Here is a 21,907-nt window from a genome sequence, read left to right as displayed (position 1 = left end):
TCTTTTGCTGTCTCCATTTGAGACAAAGGATGAGCAGGCTGAAGTGGCACAACAGTATTCAAAGTGCAGATTCATTAGGAGTTTATATGGTGGCATAATAATGCGTTCTGTTTCTGAACACTTAGCGTTCCGTTTCCTTTTTGGGACTGCTGCTAGCTGTTGGGCTGAAGTTTTAGAAAGGACAAACCGTTACCGTTCTTGAATCTCATCTCTTAGTATGACTGCCAGTTCAGAGCCTGTTGCTGTTCTGTGCAGCTGAGGATGTTCATCAGCAGACTTCCTTTCACCAGTCTGCTAACTGGTCAGTGCTATGAGATCTGGTAGTTCCTGTTTTTGCGGTCCTGAATAGCTCAGTGAAGTAGAAGCTTGCTGGTGATATGACTTACCACCTTTCAGCATCACTTGTACATTTTAAATAGCACAGGTGTGAAAATGAGCACCACAGAAGTTTGTGGGTCATCCTCCTCCACTGATCAATAATTCTTACCCAACCAAAGGAGAGACTGTTTTGCAGAAACTGCAGCACCCAGGTTACTAAGTTGCTGTTTTCCTTGTCTTGAGACCCTTTCTTCCTAGCAGAGACTGTTCTCACTGTTTTGCCCAGTTGTCCTAATTTTCTTACATCTCTGTGTCATATGACACAGAGGAGGATAACAAAATAAAATCAGCAGTGTTCCCCTGTTGAATGCTTGGATGCTATGACAAACAACTTCATAAAAATCGAAGCTGGTTAATTGAAATATCTCCGTTTTCTAATTTGGTGTTAAGAGAGATGTAAAAATTCTTCACTTTGGACCTACAAACTCTTCTGTGATTCACTGTATGCGTTGGCTGAGCAAAAGTATTACAGCCCTTCTGGACTGCCCTTCCATCTCCAAGCTCAGTATTGCTGCAGCGCCCCACACTTTCAATCTTGAGCTCCTGAAGGTGTGCTTGGATGTCCGAGATAAAAGTTTGCTTGTGCTCAGTTCTGAGCTCCCCACCACTGTACAACTTCGATGCAGAGAGTCAGATCTTTTAGATGCCTAAATTGAAATCTCAGAATTGAAAATAGTGCCTCTGCTTGTACTAAAGCAGACTGTATCCTAGCCAGATGCACAACTGTTAACAGCTGTTTTTTTGCACTAAAAAGGGGAGAGACTGCTGGGAGAACGGTTTGCTATTGGTATTAAGAAGAATACTTTGTGCTTTGATACTGCCAGAGATGTTTTCTCTAGTGTGGCATGTCATACTCTGAAAACTGTTTCATAAAGTTACATTTGCTTTCTTGCCAATTTGCGTTTTTATTATTTTCCTTCAGTATTCTTCTCAGGAGGAAGTCCAGAAGAAACCGTTACCCAGTGCTGCCTCCCAGTGTTGTAAGTCAGACCTTTTTTTTTATTTCTTCCTAACACTTTTTCTTCCTTTAGTGTACTTCATTGCCTTCTCTGGTTAGTTATCAAAGGATGGTACATCTGAACAGTGTTTTCTTGTTAGACCTGCATGGAAGAAATGGCAGATCAGCTGGAGGGAGCAATACTTAAGTCTCTGTCAAGCTAATAACTTTTGTAGGTTATGAAAAACTCTGCCCATGAAAAATGTTGATCCAAAACTCCTGATGCTAGAACGTGAAATCGGTCATCGAGTCTTTAGCCACTGTATATCCTTGTGTACATCAAGAAAACGAGATGTGTCTGAGGTCACCTAGATTGTCAGGTGCCCATAATGCCAATGCAAATGAGAAAATTGGATGCTCAATTTTCATTGTATAGCTGAGTCAGGATATGTTATCTTTAAACATCATGTACTTAATATTATTTTTATGACCCTTATGGAATTTTAAGGGGAGGAGAGTACATGTAGTCAGAGATGCTGCCCATAGCTTGTTAAAATGTAGCTGTTTTGTGTACTTTAATTTCTTTGATACTACTTTAAAATGGTGACTAGATTTTTTTTTTTTTTTTTACACTTGGATGGGAAAACAGCATAGTACACACTATATCTGATGGTCTGCAAAATTATATTTCTGAAATATTGCTCTTAACATACACTAGAGGAAGCCTCATTGATGTCTCTGAATATCTTATCTTCTTTTGGCAGCAACATTCATAAAATTCAAGGTTCATAATTTAAACAAGTCTTTTATTCTCTCCTTAAAATCCTGGAAGACTTGCATATTACACTTTGCGGGATGTTTATCCATTAGGCTGATTATAGGATCTCTACAAAGCTGTTAACGTTAGGAAATGTTAATTACTCTTTACCTTTTTTGGAGAGAAGAGTTAATTTATCTGTGTGCTTTTATTATGTTATCCTAAAGTTAGCTTCAGAAACATGGATGTTGACCAGTTGCTTAGGAAATCTGAATGTACTGTGTAGCTGAGATGTACAAGCCTGTATGAAAGTATTCCAGCAATGGTATCCTAAGTAGTGCTAAATGTATCCTCCTTTTGAAAACAAAACACCTTTCCCCCAAGCAAAACGTACATACACAAACACCTACGTGCAGGTGTGTATATGAAGTGTGTGTGTGTATATTATCTGAAGATATGGAAGGATGCAATTGATTTGTAAAGCCTACAAACAAGAAAAGTTGTTGGAGAAACTGTAATCTTTGGATAAATCATACTAGCATAGTATACAAAACTCCTAATGTCAAAAGATCAGAGAAAATTTGTCTAATCTAAAGTGTCCACAGAACAAATGTCTTACAGCCTGTGAAGTCATTTCAGCAAACGTGCCCTGGGCTTTTGCATTTGTTTGAGAAAGACTGGATTAATTGATTTGTTCTAAATATTGTGATGCATGAGTAAATTAGCAAGACTATTTCTCTGTAGGAAAAATTGCTGCACTTGTTCCCACAGCATGGTGCTTTTACATCTTCAAGCTCATGTAGCAGGTGTCTTTGCTGGAGTTCCAACTCACTTCTTGCAAGTAGAGATAGTAAAGAGTAGAACCACAGCAGCCCTTTGTGTTGCCTGTTAACAGCCTGCATCTTGCTGGAAAGTGACCTTTTAAAATAATTAATTGAAGTTCTCCAATTTGAACAATTAGTATTGTGTAAGAATGAATTTAATTATTCATGGGTTTAAAAACAGAATCACTAGAATTGTGATGTTTAGAAATTTCATGCAGGATGTGGCTAACATTTAAGAATTTTCTGGTAATTCAGTGAAGCTTGTGCCACTGCATGCACTTCTGCCTATCTGTTGCCTGCAAGTGTCCAACGTCTGTGAATATCAAATTGTTTCCGTGACCAAATACAGAATAGGCATTTAATGTAGAAGTAAGTCCTAAGTTTGACAAATCGACCCTGCCTGCATTACTCTATGCATAAGAATTGTAAGCTTGTCTGAATGATTTGTAGTCCTTTAGAACCAAAGAATTCAACTCAGAAGACCCGTTGGTTGTGGCTCCGTGTTGAAAGCTGACCTGGCCTTTGCATATGAAGCAGGCACTAAACCCCTTTACCCCCCTTTCAAGTATGGATGGCCTTCCTGAAACAAAAACCCTGAGTACAAAGCCTCCTTACTTAAAATGTGGGTAAATAACTGACAGTTATATTTTTAGACAAAATAAAAATGGGCTCAAGAAACTGCTCTGTAAAACTCAACCAACTTTCCATCACAATGTGCTAGATGAGATCTGTGGTCCAGCTGATGGTCTCCTGTTGCCAGTAGTGATCGGGGTTAGCTACAAAGAGGCAAAAGCAGGAAATTCTGGGAGTGAGTAGATTTTTTTTCCCCAGGAAAATGTCTTCCTGAATTGTAAAACTTAACAAAATTGTCTTAAAACTTGATGCGCTGTAGAGCAAAAATGCACTAAAATGTTGCATATAGCTTGCATTTAAAGGAACTAACTGTATATCTAGTCTGACTTGTCAGTAGCTTGGGTCATTCTTGACCTGACTTGAAGACAAGGACTGTAGGGCTCTTCTCCTTTACAATTAACTTGCATTGCATGACACAATGGGATTAGTGCTCAGGGAGAGCCACTGCATGTGCTGCTGGTGTCCTGCTGAGGCCTCCTACGGCTCTCGAAAGACTTATCCGGCTACTTTGTTCTAGCTGGAGAAAATTGTATTCCAGTAGGCAGGTCTGGGTTTGTTAAATGGGGAAATACTTTTCCTTAAGTGCTAGAATTAGATTAGTCCTGCCCTGTTCTGCTCCTGTGTTCTCCACGTGCCTCTGATTGCTTTCCAAAGTCACCTTCTCTCACGGTTATTTTCTCATTTCCTGTATGGATGTGATTTCTGTTGCAGGGGAAGTAGAGAGGGGAAGAAGGATGGAGCAGTGAGCGAGGGAAGGGAGCTGGGTCAAGCTGTCCATTTATGGAGCTCGGCAGTAGCCTCGTGTCTAAAAGCCAAGATCTGATCTGTGGTGGTGGGCTCTCATTTTGTGGGGTCCTTGTGTGTGTGCTGCTGCCTTGGCATGGTGCCTTGGGAAATCTCAGCCCAGACTAGGTGCTGTCATTTCTCCAGAGACTATGGAGCTTTCAGGCCTACTTGACAGTCTGAAATGCTACTTTTTCTTTACAATACATTTCTTTTCTTTACTAATGTAGCGCAGGCTTAGGGCTTTCTACTGATTCCTCAAATGAAGCAGGTGGGTCTGTGCTTGTACATGCAGTCTGTTCTAACTAGGCCCTTCTAGTTTTGGCATTTCTTGCCTCTTCCTTCGTCATACTTAGTCATTTCACTTTTTCCTCGCTACTTCTGTGCTTCTCTGCACGTTTGTCCTGCCCCAGCAAGATCGTATGCTACCAGCTGCTTTAACTTCTACTTATCCCAAGCCATAAGTGAGGCACTATAGTGGTAATATATTTAAACATATAGAAACATATATCAAGGTAAAATATTTAAACAAAACTTCTACCAGGAGTCTTTCCTGAGAGTGAGTTCTGTCTGTCCATAACTGGTGCCTCAACTGTTCACCGCTTGACTCCAATTTTGTATGCATTCCTGTCAAATAATAACCTTAGTTCTGAATTTCCTGATACTTGATTGTTGGATAACTGCAGCATCCTCATACTGGCTTTTACCCGCAACGTGAAATTGAATGTAAATTAAAAAATAAAGCAAGCTTTTATTGTCTGGAAACTTACTTTAAATGAACGAGATTGAAAAAGAAGTTATTTGATTACTTAGAGCTTATTGACTCAATGAATGTCAAAGTTATTTATTGTAGTTGTAGGTACAGATTTATTTTCCTCGCATGCTCGCAATTATTTCTGGCAATGTCAAAGTCCATTATAATCCGTGAGTGAGTCACTCTGTCAGTATTTTAAATGCAGCTCTGACTTGGAGTAGACAGCAATGCAAACTGGGATGATACATATATTCTATATCTTTAGGAAAAATGGTTGCCTCAGTTCATGTCAGCTAGTCTAACTATTGCCATATCCCTTTTTCAGAGAGTTCACAAATTTGGGAGAGAGCAGTTTTTTCAGTATAAATTCTCAGAAAAGACGATATACTTGCCACTGCATCGACCAGTTTTGTCTGTCCTCATATCTTTGGCTGTTAATCTTTGTGAGAAAGGTTTATCCTCCCATCTCTTCGTATTTTTCTTCCACTTCCTTGAGTCTGTGATGTTCCTCTTTTTACAGTCAGACTCTAATAGACCACAGCTCACCGGAGTGATGTCTTGCTTCGTTTCCATTGTGTAAAGTCCCCGTTCACCAGGGCTGTGGGTTCTTTTCAGAAGAAGGTAAATTTGTTGCCTGGCTCTGGATTGTGAGCTGATGCAACAATAAGAGAAATAATTTCTGATTTGCTGTTACACCAGCAAAAGCAATCCAAGTCAGCCTGTCCTTGGTCTGCCAGCAGATGAAACAGAATGGAGCAGGACAGAATCTAGCCTGGAATAGTAAGGAAGGATCCTAAATACTATCTAGAATAGGTATGCCTGTGTGCGTGTACGTGCATGCAGGAAAAAAACGATATAGCTTTGTTCTTGATACTTGGATGCAGCCTTTTAACTGCTTAAAAGCTGGCTAGTTATTTTATATGCATTGTAGGAATGGGCATCGTTCCAGGCCAAATCAGTTTGCTGAGTTGACCCTCCTTTCCCAGTAATATTTGAAGACATCTGTCTATTTTTGCAAATTATATAAGGTAGAACTTTGTTAGTATCTTTGAATTCAGTTAATCAGTTGAAAGTACTAAAGACCTGCTCTGAAAAGTTGAGAGGTTTCATTCCTGATATCCATTAGTTCTGTCTCCAGGACCTCAAATCCCATTGACATGTCAGGAAGATTTATACATTCCTCTGCATGTGCTGAGCTTATGGCACCTTCCATGGCACTGATGGGAGACTTTGTTCACTAAAATGCCAGATACCCGCCTCCTTTACACCCTACTCCTGCTCCCCAGCCAGCCCCAAGACATCCACATTCATTTTGTCGTGCATTTAGGGTGCTGTACTGGATGCTAGCATGTTTATGCTGGCGTTAATGTGCCGTTGAGTTAGGGCTGTGTCAATCTGTTGCTGGGATTTCAATGGCAGGAGGGTTACGGTTCTAGCAGAAGTGACGCTGCGTTCACAGATCTGGACAGACTGGGCCAACTAAAGCTCTTACTTGAAGAGCTCGGTTGGCAGAATATGCGTTACAGCCTGTTGCGAAGGAGTGCACTCAAAGTGACCTAAGGTTGCAAGTCCACTGGCTTGAACCGCATCATCTCATGCAGTTGTCGGATCCTGTGGTTTATTCTAGCTGTCGTTCAGTCGCTGCTGTCCACCAGTGCTGACCTGGGAGAGCTGACCCTATGGCAGTGAATGTGCTGAAATGCTATCCTGTTGAGAGTGTGGGTTTTTCTTTTTTTTCCTGTTCTATAACAACATTTAAAAAAAAAAATCTGCTATGCCAGGCTTCCAAGGCTAGGCAATATCAAAATGCTTCTGAATAGGCCACGACTCGGTCATCTTAACTGTTCATAGAGGTGTATGACCTGTAATCCTGTACTGGCAAGCAGTGTAGTACGTGGCAATTGCTGGGAGATGATACTGCTCTCCTTGTTGTAGAAATGCATGCTATACCTCTGGTTTTTTTGGAAGCTTTTGCTGAAGTTATTAACCTGCTTCTACGTTTACAAACAACAGTGGGTTTGCACTTACCTGTGGCGCCTCTAGAGAGGCCAGGCCAGTTCGAGAAGGACAGCGAAGAGGTCAGTGAACGTTTTCCCCTTCTCCTCAAGGGCAGGTGCTGCTAAAGATACTGCTGCTGTTGTTGAAAAGCTGCGATTTAGAAATAGCGGTGAAATTACTGGCTGCAGTGCAAACAGCAAGCCTTACAACAGACCTCGGGAAACATTCAGTGTAATTCAAGACGTGGCACGTGAATGAATGTTAAATGGTAAGGGGAGAGAGTGGGTGGAAAGGAGGTTAGTGGGTTATTATTATTATTGAGCCAGGGAAAGAAAAACTACCGTTGTCTGTACCAGTGAAGCAAATATGCGATGTTTTGTGATTGCTCAGCTGATGAGGTGGAAAAGTTGCCTCTCTGTTTCTGGAGGACTGACGGCTCCTGCTCCTCTTTGTTTAGGAGGGGGATAAATCCCATCTGAGAGATTTGTTTCTGTGGTTTTGTGGTACTCGCTGTCCTGGGCTGGCTGGAGACGTGATGGTCTGCTCAAAGGAATGCTGATTCAAAGTCTGAAAACGCCTGCCTGCGTTTTTAGTATAAAGCTGCTACTTCGAGACTGAGCATGTCTAAGGGAAAAGTACTCAGACAACTGAAGTTAAAGATAAAAATAATGGCTATATTAGAAGTTTATGCAGTAACAAAGTTTCTAGCGTTTGACCCACTGCTGAACTCTGCAGATCCCTGGCTTTTTGGCTGATCCTCTGGATGTACTTTATTAGTTATCACTTCCTAGAGCACGTACTGTCTTCTCAAGGGTTTTGACAAAGAAATGAAGCTTTGACTTTTAATAAACTCAAAATGTATGCATCTCTTCTTTAAATGCTGATAACTGCTAATAGTCACACAATTCTCTATGAGTAGCGATCAAAAAGGCCAACGCTCCGTAATGACTTAGGTTTCATAATTTGTTTAGTGCCTCTGTTTTGGGGTTTTTTGTCTTCCTTTTTTTTTTCTGCTGGGGTAACTCTTTTTTTTTTTTTTTAAGGATTCTAAATCTTTAATGGTCATCTTTTATGTCACAGCAATAACAGAAAATTAATTTGAATTTTTCTACCACAGTGGAATATAACCATTTATTTAAAATATAAGAAGGTTTTAAACTGATACAAAAATCATTGCTCAACTTGTACACAAGCCATAGCATATGTCCTGGAGCAGTGGGTCTCAAACTGCAAGTCCAACATGGAACATCAGAAGAAATAGGCACCAAATCTTTTATCTCAACTACCAGTCCAACAGTATATTCTCCATTGTTTTTTGTATGAAGGTAATGTTATATAATCAATAACCAACTATATTCTAAAACTGTACCTCAAGGAGGAGCATATAAAACTCTTTCTGATTCTGTTTACATCTGGTAGCTGAATAGTGTGTGTGACTTGGCAGCCCAGAAATTGAAAAGACATCTGACAGCTCTTTAGGTATTTGTGAAGTGATACAAATATTACGGGTTTTCCATGATGGGTAAAATCAGTCAGTGCTCTGCCTGATTCTTTTGTCTACAGTTAGTAGTGAATCGCACAAGTCTGTAATAACTTAACGGATACTCTCGATGATCTTATGGTGATCCTAGCCCCGTTCACGTTTTCAGCTCTCGGTCTATTTTATTTTGACCATAGCAAAGTTGACTGGAAGAGCCTTTTAATTTAGTGAAATTAAATTGCCCCAAAACTGCAGCATAAACTGGATGCTGAACTGCAGTAAAATATGTTCAAAAAGAGGGAGTATAGCAGGGAGGAGAGGCACGAGTACTCCCATGCTTGTCCTTAACTCTGTTAACTCCTTGTAGCGTATTTCGCTCCTGTACTTCCTCGTCTCCTTTTGCTCAAAAACCTTATCCATCATTTCTGGTATTCCAAAAATGAACTGGGAAATGTGATACTTGGCATGAAACCTTCTCGGTTAAAATTCCTGCTTACTGAAAACTTGATTCTAAAAGCTAGCTGTTTGACATTTGTTTTATGTTTTGGAAGCTTATTCCGCTAAATTACTGTGTGTTTAATTTTGGAAAGTACATCAAACACTGGAATAATTACACTTTTATAGAATCTGCCGAGACCTGAGATCTGTGCATGCTGTGGAAGGGTGTTAGCTAGAGGAAGAGGAGCTATATAAAACTTTGGAGAAGGAACCAAACAAGACTTGCCCATCTCTGTTTTCTCTAGCACAGTACTTTATCAGCACCAAATATACTGATATTTCCTGAGCTCAGTTTGCTTTATTTTTAAACTTGTTTAGATGCTATCTGCCTTTGCTAAACATGGGCTGTAACAGGAGGATTAAATAATTTGTCAGCATGACTGTCAGAAATGGACAGTGGCAAATGATAATGCTCTGATGCTTTCAGCTGCTCTGAAAGACTTGTAAACCCTGGAACAAAATGACATGCGGAAAATAAAATTAGACTGTGTTTAAAAACTTGGAATGTTCTGCTTTGCTTCAGTGTCCCTACTGATCCAGGCTTGACAGTGTGAAGTGAGGAGGAGGAGTTCCTCCTTGAATAGTTGCATAATTTGAGACACAGAACGAACATATGCTATGTTCAGCTAACTGTGGGAACTTAGATGTATTTTATAAAATGTGTTAATGACAAGAATGTTGTAGCTTCCAAGGCACCAGGCTTGCTGGCATCGCTTAGTTCTTACTTGGAGGTTTATATGAAACCTCATTTTTGAAAGTACTGAAGCTTGTGAATACAAAATAACGTGGTAACCGAGACACACACTGTTTGTGTTTAAGAGCACATAGAGTAACTAGTCGGATTTGTCTGCTTCATCTATTCCAGTATTAATGTATTTTGTTGCATCTTCTTAGGATTGCAACTTTCCATTTTCTACTGTCTGGGCTTCTTGGTATTTTCAGTTCAAGTCTGTAACATTTTACCTCTGGTTTACAGGCCTAAATTTGTTCCCAAAGTTAATCTCAATCTTGAAGCATAAAAGCAACTTGAAAAGGCTAAAAAGAAATTCTGTTTTCATTAACCTTCAAAATATCAAGACTGTCAACCCAGGTCTTCTGTGATGATGCTGAAGGACTGAGATATATACTGTTAGCTCTTGAATCTTAGATGAAATGGCATATGTGTTGCATCTTTAATAAATTCATCTTTTATCCAAAATGTTAGACGCTGAAGTGAAGTGGGTGTCAGTAAAAACAAACAGAAGCAGAGTTGTGAGTTTCTGCCTGAAAATCCCTTCCTCTCTCTGTTACTGCACCTCTTTCCGGCTGTTGCTGCAGTTTCTTTCCAGCAGGTCTGTGGTTCTAGCATGCCCTGTTTAGCCAAGAGCCAACTTAGAGGGTAAGGAGTTGGTTTCTAAAGGCAGCTCCTCTTCACCTCCCTCTCTTCCTGTCAACCACTATTTTTCTTATGCATCAGAAATAAATCTCTAATATGCTTCTGAAAGTTTGTGGGATTTTCATACTGTACATAAGGAGCTTGGTAGTGGTAAGGTAGAGAGGTAAGTAGCTGTCTCAGGGGCATCATTATCGGTTTGAGGGCTCTTGTCTATGGCAGGTGGTAGTGTTTCCCCTCCAGGGACAGACTTTGTCTCTGTGAGGCTTGTTTTTAGTGCTTGGTGGTTTTCTCCTTGTTGTCTTTTGAAGCTGTGAGTAGTATTGTGCCAGCCATCCTAATGGTTGCTGTCAGTAAAATGAGGGATAGGAATGGTCTGAGCTGATTTCAAGAGTCAGGCTTTGTGTTTTCCCTTAAAGAGCCCCTCGGTCCTTCTGAGCAGATTAACGTGGTTGTGATGAGGGAATGAGGTTGTCAGTCTTGGAGTTTTATCTGGGGAAAAGCAAAGTAAGCTCTGTTTCCTTTGTAGCCTTCTAACCTGTATGCTGCTTTGTGATATTTATAGCATCTTCTGCGGTTCTTCCCCACTATCTTTGGGAGGTTGCATGTGCACGCATTTGTGAAAAATGAAAGGGGTTTAACTAGCCGGTAGGCTGAGTGCAGTAATGCTGTGCTGCTGTACAGGTCTTCTGGATCTTTAACAGTAATCCAGGCTGCAAATAGCTGACCATTGACTTCCTTTGCCTCTCGCCGTTCACCTGAGATAGCAACTTCAGCATCGCTTTCCATCCAAAAGTTTCTATCGCGTCCGCTAGTGGTGCGGTATCAGTGGGAGAGCTCTGCTGAGCTTCAAGATTTTCAGGATTGAGAGATTCATAAGCTGTTATCTAACTTGCATGTTAATAGGAAGTTGTTGATTTCCCTTCCTCTTGAAGAACTATTTAAGACGGTGAATGAAAGCTCGGTGCAAAGTTCTGGCTACTTTTTGTACCTTCTCCCTGGCCCCTCTCACCATGTGCTTCTTCATGCCATTCCTGCTTTCGCTGCCTCTTGCTTCCGTAGTCTGTCTTCTGGTTGTCTCCCCTTCTCAGCTGTCCTTGCCACATCCGTTTTACTTCTGCTCTCTTTGCCTGCTTGATTTCTTGTTTCTCTTCCCCTTTTACCCTGAAAGAGACTCGGATTTTAGTCTGCCAGTGCTTGACTCTACGGACTTCAATTTTTCCTCACTTTTTCTGTAAACAGGAAAAAAGGTTTTTTTGTTATTTCTGTAGACAGGACAGGAGTGACCTCTTATTTTCCATAGAAACTGCGTGTTTTTGACATTATAGCTGTTTAATATGTGGTTATTTCTAAATAAACTGGGTAAAAAATATCATGTTGGTTCCATGCACATATTTGGTCAGAGCTGCTTAGATTAATGACAAAAGCAAACATACATGTGTGATTTTTTTTTTTTTTCTTTGTCCTAACTGCTCTTCCAGGGGCCCTAAGGGAATGTCGTGCTTCTGAAGCTTTCCTAAATAGTAGAAGTCCCACTAAACTTTAGCTATGACTGTACTTGACAAACCACCAGCCCAGAGTCCAGGGACCCTGCAAGTACTGAAGTGTATCTGAGGAATTACATTGGTTTGTAAACCTTTTATGCTGAGAAGGAAGAAACAGCCTGGCTGTAGCTCTGATGCACTGTTTGTTTCCAGATGAGAGGATTAAACCCTGGCTTCCTCCCCCGTCTTTCTTATTTTTTTTCCTTCAGGATATTCTAAATCTGCCCTCTTTTTTTTTTATCTGCCCACCTTAGCTTCACTCACAGAATTGAAGTGGCACCAGAGTCTCTCTGTGGTAAATGTAATATTTTTTTTTTGTAAAGGGGAAGAGGTTTCTTGGGACTTATTTATTTATTTTATTATTTATCTAAAAGTAAAGAATAGCCCGTTCTAACTTTGCAGGCCTTGTTTTGAGGGCAGGAGGAGTGATGTGCTGCATCCTCTAAGCTATCCCCCGCAAGAAAACGCGTGCCTGCCTGGTAGCTGGAGATGAGGACGGTAGCCAGGGAAGAAGGCTCTTGCTAGTTCTCCGCCCGCATGTGAAGAATTTGTGTTTATTGCCTGTTGCGCTTTTGCAGCAACACACTTGTAAATGTCACTTTTTAAAGCATTCTTGCACGCCAGCTTCTAGAAATGCTCGTTTTGAGACTTTCTTGGTGCTACAGGTTTTGGGTGTGCTTCTAAATTGCTTTGAAGGGTATACGTAGCAGGTTGCTGCCGCTGTCCTCTTGGATATCGCCTTGAGGTGGCCACGTGATATTGGAAAGGCATAAATTGGCTCGCTTACCAACTTGTTGTTTAGCTTTAGCGCAAGTTTGTTGTCATCTTCAGTTATGATACGGGAAGATTTGCTTACTGCTGATTTAATTCACTACTGTTTGCCTCTGGGATGCTCTGAGAGCTCTACGTTTTGTAGCAGTGTCTTTCTCTCTGGCTGAGACAGCGCTCTTCATTTATGCTAGTTTACATGCATGCCGATAGTTTTTTATGCTAATATTACTCCTGTGACGTTTTCACCACTGAAAAGTGGTGAAAGTGGTTATCTTTGTTCTGGAAAGTGGGCAGGAGTGGAAACATGAAGCAACTTCTGCCAGTTAACTTGCAGAGTTCAGACAAGCATTCAGGTATTGCTCTAACCCAGTCTCCCCTCCTGACTCTGATTTTTCGTATGTCCTGTCTGTAATCATGATAATGCATGTAGTAGAGAGTACAGTGTTTAACAGCTCTTGCAGAGTAGAGTGTTGATAAATATTTTGTCTACTTATGTTAATAAATGTATGGTAGTTTAATAGTTCCTAGGGTTTATAGCAGTCTTAATCTTCAGAGCGTCTTATAAACAAACTTAACAGTGAGCCCCAAAAGAAATTTACTGCTGAATTTATAAAGAAAAAATGTCTTACATTTTCAGGCATTTTAAATGCATGAAAAGTATGCTTGTGGTTTGCTTTTCTAAGCTTTCTTTTTCCATTCCTATTCTTTGCTGCCATTTGTGTTACACCCAGGCAACTGGAGTTATTTCGGATGGGGAGAGCAGCTGAGTACGTAACAGTTTAATTTCTTGCAAGTTTCATGATCCTGCAGTGATGCAGCATGCTCCAGTATGAGGAAATGGGAATATTCATGCATATAGAAAATCTATTCTGTTGTATTTTCTTTAACTTTCACGGAGTCTTCCTTTTTGTGTGAATGGTTGTCTGCTCATTTTTATTCATTGTTTAGCTTTTGTTTTGGCAATGTTTTGAATGAGTCACTCGCTCTAACTGGAGTTTGAGGGGTGAGAAAGCAGAATTGGAATATTCTTCTTTTCCTCTAAGAGTGATTCTGATTTTCTGCTTGTACACTTTCCTGTGTTGATCTTCCCACCCGTGTAAACCTAAATCCATCTTTGGAGTAACTGAAAAACAGAAGGGAATCTGTAATTGTTACTTTATTAAGCTGACAAGATAGATTGGAAGTGAACACAGATTTATCAAGCACTACATACAAGGACAAATCTAAAAGAGGATATGGCTAGTGAACACCAGTGTGACAGAAGTGTTGCAGGTGTTCTAGCATATTTGAGTTCAGTGGGACAGCAACGTGGCAAAAGTGGCAAGGCTTTGCTTTAACTCGTGTCCACCAGCCTAGAAAAGGTAAAACTTAGTTACTGCTGACCTGTAGAGCTGAGGGCTGTACCTGAAGGCTGTTTGGTGTGATGACTTTTGCAGAGGCCCCACAGCTCAAGGTTTGCCTGAGGAACCTGCATGAAGCATCTTTACTTTCTGGAAGTCTCACAGGCAAAGCTTCTGCTTAAGCTATGGTGCATGGTTTCTACTGCCTGTAGGACCTCCAGAGATGGATCCATCAGTCTTAATTTTAAGATGTTTGTTCCCTGTGTCAAAACAAAAAACTAGTGTGTTGCTCACAGGGACTGTATAAAGAACAGCAAGAGTAACTGCTGCCAGCAGGAGAATGGTTCTGCTTGATACTATTCCATTTTTGACATAATGGAATATGGAGAGGAAACTCTAACTCTAGCCAAGTAATTAGTCTGGTGTCCAGCTAATGTTACAGTGCATTTCACTAACTGTATTTCTTTCTTCAGCTCTGCTCTATATCCAGCTAAATTATCAAAAAGTGAGGACTTATTCTTTTGATTTCTAGAATGCTTCCACCAGAGCTTCCCCATCTCTCCTTCTGTAATATCCCTCATCCTCCTTGTTCTCCTGTCTTTGATCAAACCGTAAGTTCTTTGAGCATCAACACTGCTAGATGACATCGTTATGCTGTTAGTGTTGAATGTCTCAATTGCTGTTCGAGCTTATTCTCAAAGATATGGTAGGATATTTGAGAATTAACTAGACTTTTTTTTTTTTTTTAAACTACTGAAGATGATAAAGATGAATATCCTAAACAGTGTTTCTTTATTTGCCGGTTTGTGTGTTTGGGGAGGAGTGATGAAGGTGCTTAGGTATTGGTCAGTCAGAAATTTAGGGGGTTTGTGCAGAGAGTACTTCATCTGTTTCTCTGGAGCAGGCTTTTCAGAAATGACTGATATTCATGGAGCTCCCTCCTTCCCCTTCCTCCTTTCTGGGCTCTTCTCCTTGAAGTCATATTATGAATTTCCTTAAGGACGGGCTTGGGCCAGCATTCATGGCTGGCCCACACAGACTGATTATTGCCACAGAAGAGTAGGGAAGAACATTTTTAGCATACGCTCTGTTGTAGTTTGTATGTAGCAAGCTTTAGTTTTTCTATGGCTGCTAAATGTTTCTGTGGCTAGGATAAAGTTAGGAAAACTTTTCTATGGAAGATGAATTTCCTTAGTCTCCAGTTGTATTGTCTCCCTGGTTGTCAGAGCCTCTCTTTATCAACAGGAGACTAGTTGATGGGATCAAACAGATTTGCATGTGTGTGAATGTACCCAAGCCAACTCCATTAAAATCCACGTGAAGTTATAAACTTAAAACAGCAACTGGGAAAGAAACAGCATGTTGGTAGCTGGCAGACTTCTTCCTAGTGAGAGCTTCTTTCGAGAAGGGTGCTGCAGCCCAGAGCACTGCTGGCTGGACACGGTGTACCTAGAGCATAGGGACATCTCGTGCTGCTGACCTGATTTCATTTTAAGAAAGGGAAAGACATAAAGAAATAAGGCAGACGTTCAAGGCACTCTTTGCACCTCTGAGTGTCAGGCAGGTTCTTGACCGTTGGCTGTTTTAGCAGAAGAAAATATTTTCTGAAGTGGGGAAAAATAAGATTATGAAAGCCCTCAGACTGAAGACTGCATATTACTAACTGCCGGTGTTAAATTTAAAATCATTCAAATGTCTAGTGTGCTTTTTAAGTAGTGAGGGCAATAGGAAGGATTAATGACCTGCAAAATTTCATTTAAATCATTGCTGCTAAGCTTTTCAGTTTTTAGCAGAAAGAGAGCTGTAGAAGAGCCTCAGAAAGATCCCCTAGTGTCCTTTCCGATTTTTTCTTTCTTTTTTTTTTTTTCCTATTACTTCACTAGTTCTCCTTTAGCTTTCCAGCGTTTGAAGTATAAGATTTCAGAAAGGGAACATGACCATCAGAAATGACGTACAGTTCAGTGAGGATGGAGTATTGGGTTCTGAGAATTGATTAAGGAAAGATGTTAGAAGCTTTTGTAAAAAGCAATTTAAGTGGAATGCAGGGTGGAGAAGGTGGCCTGGGAAGGACCTGCTGTGGAATTGGCAGAGATCTCTTTTGGCCTTGGACTGAAAGCAGTGCATTCAGTACGCTCTCTTCTCTTCTACCCTGTTCTTTTAAAAGTAGATAAAAGCTATGGGAAGCCCAGTGACTTATTTTGGAGAAGTGGTGGGGTCTTTAGGATGCAGAACCTTGCATTAACCTCCTTCCTGAGGACCTCATGCAGTGTGCACTTACTGCTTTTGTCCAAGTTTTTGCTCTAGCTTGTGAAGCATAGCTGAGCCCAGGGATTGGACCCCCCCTCATGATGGCAGATGAAAAGCATAAGGCAGTTTTAACTCAGTGCAGCCTTTTGAGAAGAGCCCCTGCTGTGCATTGGATCCTTTAGGGAAAAAAAAAAAAAAAGAATTCTGAAAGGGCATTCATCCAACAGCCTGTAATAATTTTGCTGTTAACTTTCCTTCCTGTCCTGAAGCAGGATGTAAAGAAAGTTGCAGAAGTTAAGTCTGGCTAGCTAGCAAAGCAGGCACAAAGTGGTTTTGAGATAATTATATTAAAAACTATGCTATTCTGCCTTGCAGCTGTGGTTTGAGAGCATCTCAAGGTGGAGAGGGGAGAGGAATAGGGTTTCTGGGGTGCAGTTGGTTTCAGAGAAGTGGATTCTCTGAACACATCTTGCCATCTCCTTTCTTGGTTTTCCCCACTCTTTTTGTAAAATCCTGCTGTGATGTGACTGTCTGATAGGTTTTCTTTATATGCAGCCTATATGCATGAATATTCAATTATTAAACACGAACAGCATGCTTCTGCCTTTCCCTTCAGCCTTAGGCCCCTGCCCCCACCCCCCCCCCCGCTCACTGGACAGTGGGTCCAAAGACAAAGAAACTTTTTTCATCCTTGAGAACTGTTTGGTACATGTGAAACTTCTCACATTTGGGTAAAATAACTGCTTCTTGTGTTTATTGTTATGTATCGTGTGATGAATGAACTGATCTTCAAAGATCGAGGTTAAGCTACTGCTTTCCTTATGGAAGGCCTGATGGATCATCTGTTTGAAGAAGATAGTGCTTGAACTTAATATGTCAATGTGTATTGTGAGGGATATTTTGCCGAACCGTGGGCTGTAATGTCTGATCTTTTCTTTTGAAGGGTTACTTTGCCCCCAAAGCTGCTTCTGCAAGTTCTTGTCAGTCTCTTATTTAAAATTTGTTAAGTGTCAAGCATGTTAATGAATGAGGTCATCATCATGTACAGGCAGTTGACGGTAAACTTTCTTGCAGAGATAATGTGTGCTATAAGCCACATAAGGGCTGAGTTTTAGTGCTCTTAATCAGGCTGAGCAATGTCTTTGTGAGTGTTTCCATTAAATAAAGTGAGACTGGTCATGGCGTTTCCGTTAAATAAAGTGAGACTGGTCATAGGGTAGGTACGGTTCAGCATGGACAAGTTTCTGGAGCTGGCCATTATCTGAGTCAGTTCTTACTGAGGGTTTCTTCCTGGTATTAAAAGCTATAGATGCTGTAGGTGCTTGGCACACATATCAGGGGTGTTTGTGGTTAGAGTGTGGTATCCTTTAAATTTGTCATGAGGGAGGCATTCTGTGTGATGACCTCCAAGAGACTTCCTCATGCTGTACATTAGTAAGAGCTGGGAGAATTTCTGGGGCCAAGCTTTATAAACATACATGCTGTAAATGTTTGATTAATATTTAAGCTAGTCTACTATTTTTAGATATAGCGTAGAAATATTCTGATTCTTATGGGAATTCCCATTTTTGAGCCACAATGTTTATCACCTTTCCTATAGAAAAGGAACAGAATATCTGCTAGTGACCGTGCTCCAACTAAGAGTGGAGAATTTTATCCATCATAAACTTCTTTAGTCTGATATAGCAGAATAGTGCGCTCTGCAAGACTGGCCAGTGCTAGACTGGTCATTAGCAGCCACTGGAATGCATAATCAGAACTGAAACAGCGGCCTTGCAGTCACTTTAAAGTGGTGTAGGCCTTAACCCCTTCAGCAAGTGGTTATTCCCCTGCCCGCTGGTCATCCAGTGGCACATTCTGCCACCTCCCCTGTGCTCTCCCACTGTGAACGGGGTCAGGAAGCTGGCTTAAGCTGGAAACCAGCCTCTTCCGCAGTCCAGAAGTGGGTTTTAGCTTGGGGAGGGAGGTCTCTGACCCTCCCCACTGCTTAGGGACACAGATGCTGTAGCCAGCACAAGCAAGCAGGAACGCAAGGCCACACAGTACGCAGACATGGGACTGCCTCGTGCAGCAGCAGGCTGCTCTTACTAGACCTTGCAATGATTGTGCAGCCACAGCTGGAAGAACTTTGCGTTCTATCAGAGTTATCTAACCTTCGCTTTCAATGCGGGTTATATCTGATGGGAAGAAGAAATTAATTGAGCAGCAAAGCGAGGCATTCGAAAGCTCTTGTGAAACAGTGTTTTCTGCCCAACAAAAGTAATTATTGTGCATTAGACAGTAATGGCTCAAGCGTTCAGCAGTGACATTGCTCATCTGAGTAATTGCTCATTACCCTTCTGAGGATGGCGTGTGCCTTGTGATCTACAAATAGATCAGCCCCTGCACCACAGACTGAAAATATGGTGCTTTTCAGAAGAGTTTGTCACTTTGGCATATCAAATCATTTTTCTGTGTAGCAAATCATTGGTGCTTCTTTTAGGCCCCCAACTGCATTGAAATTGGACATTTTGTTTTTAATGAAGCTGAATAAAGCAATATATGTTTACTATTCATTTGTATTCAATTGGCTAGAGACTGACAAGAGCTATGCAGCGTTTAGGCTGCTAAAGTGCAGGGGTCTTATCTCTGTTTTCACTGTGGACAATCAAATTAAATCGATTGTGCTGAAGAGGATAGAGTTTCCCGCCCTCGCCCAGCAGTTTATAGATGTGAAGCCATGTTTTATACTGGAATTGTTTTCTGCTTTTTCATCCACTTTAAGGCACTGATGTAACTTTGCTCTATTGTAAAGAACTGAAAAGATCACTAGCAACAGCTTTACCTTAGATGAAAAATAGATGTTGAATTGGAGGGGCATGAAGCTCTAGTAGAAGGAATAGGTGTGTCATCACTGTGCATCATGTCCGTCTGGAGTTTCAGCAGTTAAACTTTCTCTTTTTTTTTTTTTCTAATTGCATGAAAACGGACAGCACTCACTTTATTCATTGCTCAGCCTCATGATGAATGGCTGGTGAGGGCACATGCCACTGAATAACTTACTAGAGGGTGCTTTAATTTGATTGTCCTTTTCAGACAGGCTTTTGGTGGTGGACATGGTGAATAACGACTGATCTTTATTTTTCCTTTGTTTCAAGCATGCTAACGGTGCACTCCACTAACTTACCAGTGTTTTACTTTCACTGTACGCTTGCAAAGTTAACCTTGCATTCTGCACAGCCAAACACAGCTATGTAGCAATACTGTATTTTTGAGAGCTTTCCTCAGAATAACTCTTTGTTCTCTTTTTCTGAAGGCCTAGCAAGCAGAGGTGCTTCTCCAGGGAGAGGGACTCATGGGAAGGGAGCTTTTCCCTTTGTGAAGGTTGTCTTTAGTGTCGACTACTAAATTTAACAAGCTAACCTACCCTGGTGTGTTAATGTAGCATTTTTTTCCTGGAAGAAGCAATAATTGTTTATAAGTAGAGCTGCTTTCTCAGTTCTGATTTTCCTACTTACTTGACCTTCCTACTGTTTCATTAGTTTCTCTTAACTTTAAAAACTAATACTTTTAACAATCCTCCCCACCCCTCAGCTCCCTAAAACACAGATTAAGGTTGCTGAGAAGAGATGGTATTATGGTGAAAAGGCAGAAAAGTTTCCAGTAAAGACCCCTTTTCCGTTAAGGGAGTGTTTTTCTCCAAAAATCAAAATATTCATTTTGACCACAGTAAAGAATCTGAAAGTTTATTGAATTTAAAAAAAGTCTTAATCTTCTGCTTATTCAGAATGAATAAAGAGAAAGAAGTTCCTCTGATAAGAAGTGGGAAAGGGGGGTGTGGAGGCGGTCACTGGAGTTCCTCGGTATGTATCAAGAGAACCACAGATTATAACCCGCTACATGTACAGGTTGTACAGGACTCATCCGTAGTAGAAATAGCCTCTTTTTGTAGCTTTCTAAAATCTAAATGGGCTTCTCTGCCCCAGCAAGGCAGCATTAGAGAGCTGTGCCCTTAACTGTTTTTTCTTCCTTAGCCTTTGAAGATGCTGACAGTGCTGTGGATGATCGAGACAGCGACTATCGCAGTGAGACAAGTAACAGCATTCCTCCTCCATACCACACGACTGCACAGCCCAATGCCTCTGTGCACCAGTTCACCATACCATCGCGCGTGCAGCAGCAAGGGCTCTTGCGGGAATCCTGTGCTGACTCGCTACAAAACTATGATCTGGATTATCCGGAGCATGTGGCCATCAGGTGGGTGCCATCTTCTGGGTAGTTCTTCTTTTCCTACTTGTCTCCCATGGCAGAACCTGAAGTTGCTGTGCTGGCAGAGGAGGATGGCTCAAGGGCTCCGAAAGGCTTGAAATGAGAAGGTACCATATGTCTTTGCTCACATTGGGACTCAGCTGTGAAGCAAGATAAGCATATAAGGCTATGTGTTACACCAGATCCTGTAGCTTAATAAATAACCTTTTAAATATGCGCTCAAGTATGAGGTCATTTATTCTTGGTTGTACTTTTTCTTTCCCTTTTAAAGGCTAGAACACATGGTAAGGGGTTGTTCTGGTACCAGTGTATGAGTGTGCCTCCAAAGTCAGTGAAACACAGCCTGGCAGAGTTGTCCTATTGTGAGTTTCCTTTCCCTGGGGGCAGATGTATTTTCTCTTTTGGATTAGCTCCTGTTCTTCTATTAGCTCTGCCCATGCAGCATATTCAAGGAGAAGGTCTTTAACTGCTAATTTCTTCAGTTACCATGCAGGGTTGTTAGATAATGCATTCTTTTTTGTTTTGGTTTGTGGTTTTTTTTTTTTTTTGTCTATATGAAAGATAAAGTTTACAGCTTTAAATTAACTTTCTTCATCTTCTTAAGTAACTTCCTTCACAATGGGGTTGATTTTTGCTCATGACAGACATGTAAGTCTTGGGGCCATTTGGCCGTAAATCAGCAATTTCACAACTGCTTGTGTCTGACCCGAGCATTAAGCGTTAGAGCATTGACTTACAAGCATCAAATGGTTGTGCTGGGAGTAGTACAAATGTAAGAAGGATGCTGTTCAAAGTAAAAGACGAATAAGTTTAAGGGAAAGCAGGAAGAAGAACTCTGACAATAGCAGTCAGCTTGATAGGACTGGATCTATAGACCAGGGCATGCTGCTGCTTCTGCCTCTAGTGCAGAAGGAAGAGGTAGTTGCTTAAACATTGTCAGAGTTGGAGGTGCAGAGTTTTACGCATGTTATAACTGATTCATTCTACCTCATCCTTCTCAGTAAGAATGTTCTTGTTTCCTGAAGCCTGAACCTGGATTCAGTTGTTCTCCTCGGTGAATAGCTGAGGCTAAATTTTGACTTTTTTGGCTTGGTTAATCAAAATTCTTTGGTGAAAGCTGAAGCTGACTTAATAGTAGCATTTCATGTTGTCATTGGTGTTAGGATTTCATGTGGCAGAGGCAAATGTGCCACCAAAAATGCGTATACTGTAATGTGATATGTCATTCTTACTGTTTTTTCCTAGTTTGTTAAATACCTAATGGAAAGAATAGACGCTCGTGTCAACTGTTCTATACTGCTGGTTTACAGTGGTAACGAACTGAAACCTTTTCTTTAAGGATG

At 41.0% G+C, this 21,907-nt stretch overlaps 1 protein-coding gene across 2 annotated transcripts in view; it reads left to right on the top strand.

Moving 5' to 3' along the window:
- Positions 1–21,907, top strand: part of LOC138064576 (protein unc-13 homolog B-like) — a 217,775-nt gene that overhangs the window by 44,547 nt on the left and 151,321 nt on the right. The window contains exons 7-9 of one of the 2 annotated variants that reach the window (XM_068927824.1): positions 1,301–1,358; positions 13,461–13,496; positions 20,330–20,552. In XM_068927824.1, coding sequence (XP_068783925.1) covers positions 1,301–1,358; positions 13,461–13,496; positions 20,330–20,552 — 317 coding nt within the window. The remainder of the gene's footprint in view (positions 1–1,300; positions 1,359–13,460; positions 13,497–20,329; positions 20,553–21,907) is intronic. The other variant, XM_068927825.1, reaches the window with a different exon arrangement.

This window comes from Struthio camelus, chromosome Z, assembly GCF_040807025.1.
Source record: "Struthio camelus isolate bStrCam1 chromosome Z, bStrCam1.hap1, whole genome shotgun sequence".
Classification (NCBI taxonomy): domain Eukaryota; kingdom Metazoa; phylum Chordata; class Aves; order Struthioniformes; family Struthionidae; genus Struthio; species Struthio camelus.
This window is presented reverse-complemented; position numbering and strand designations above follow the sequence as displayed.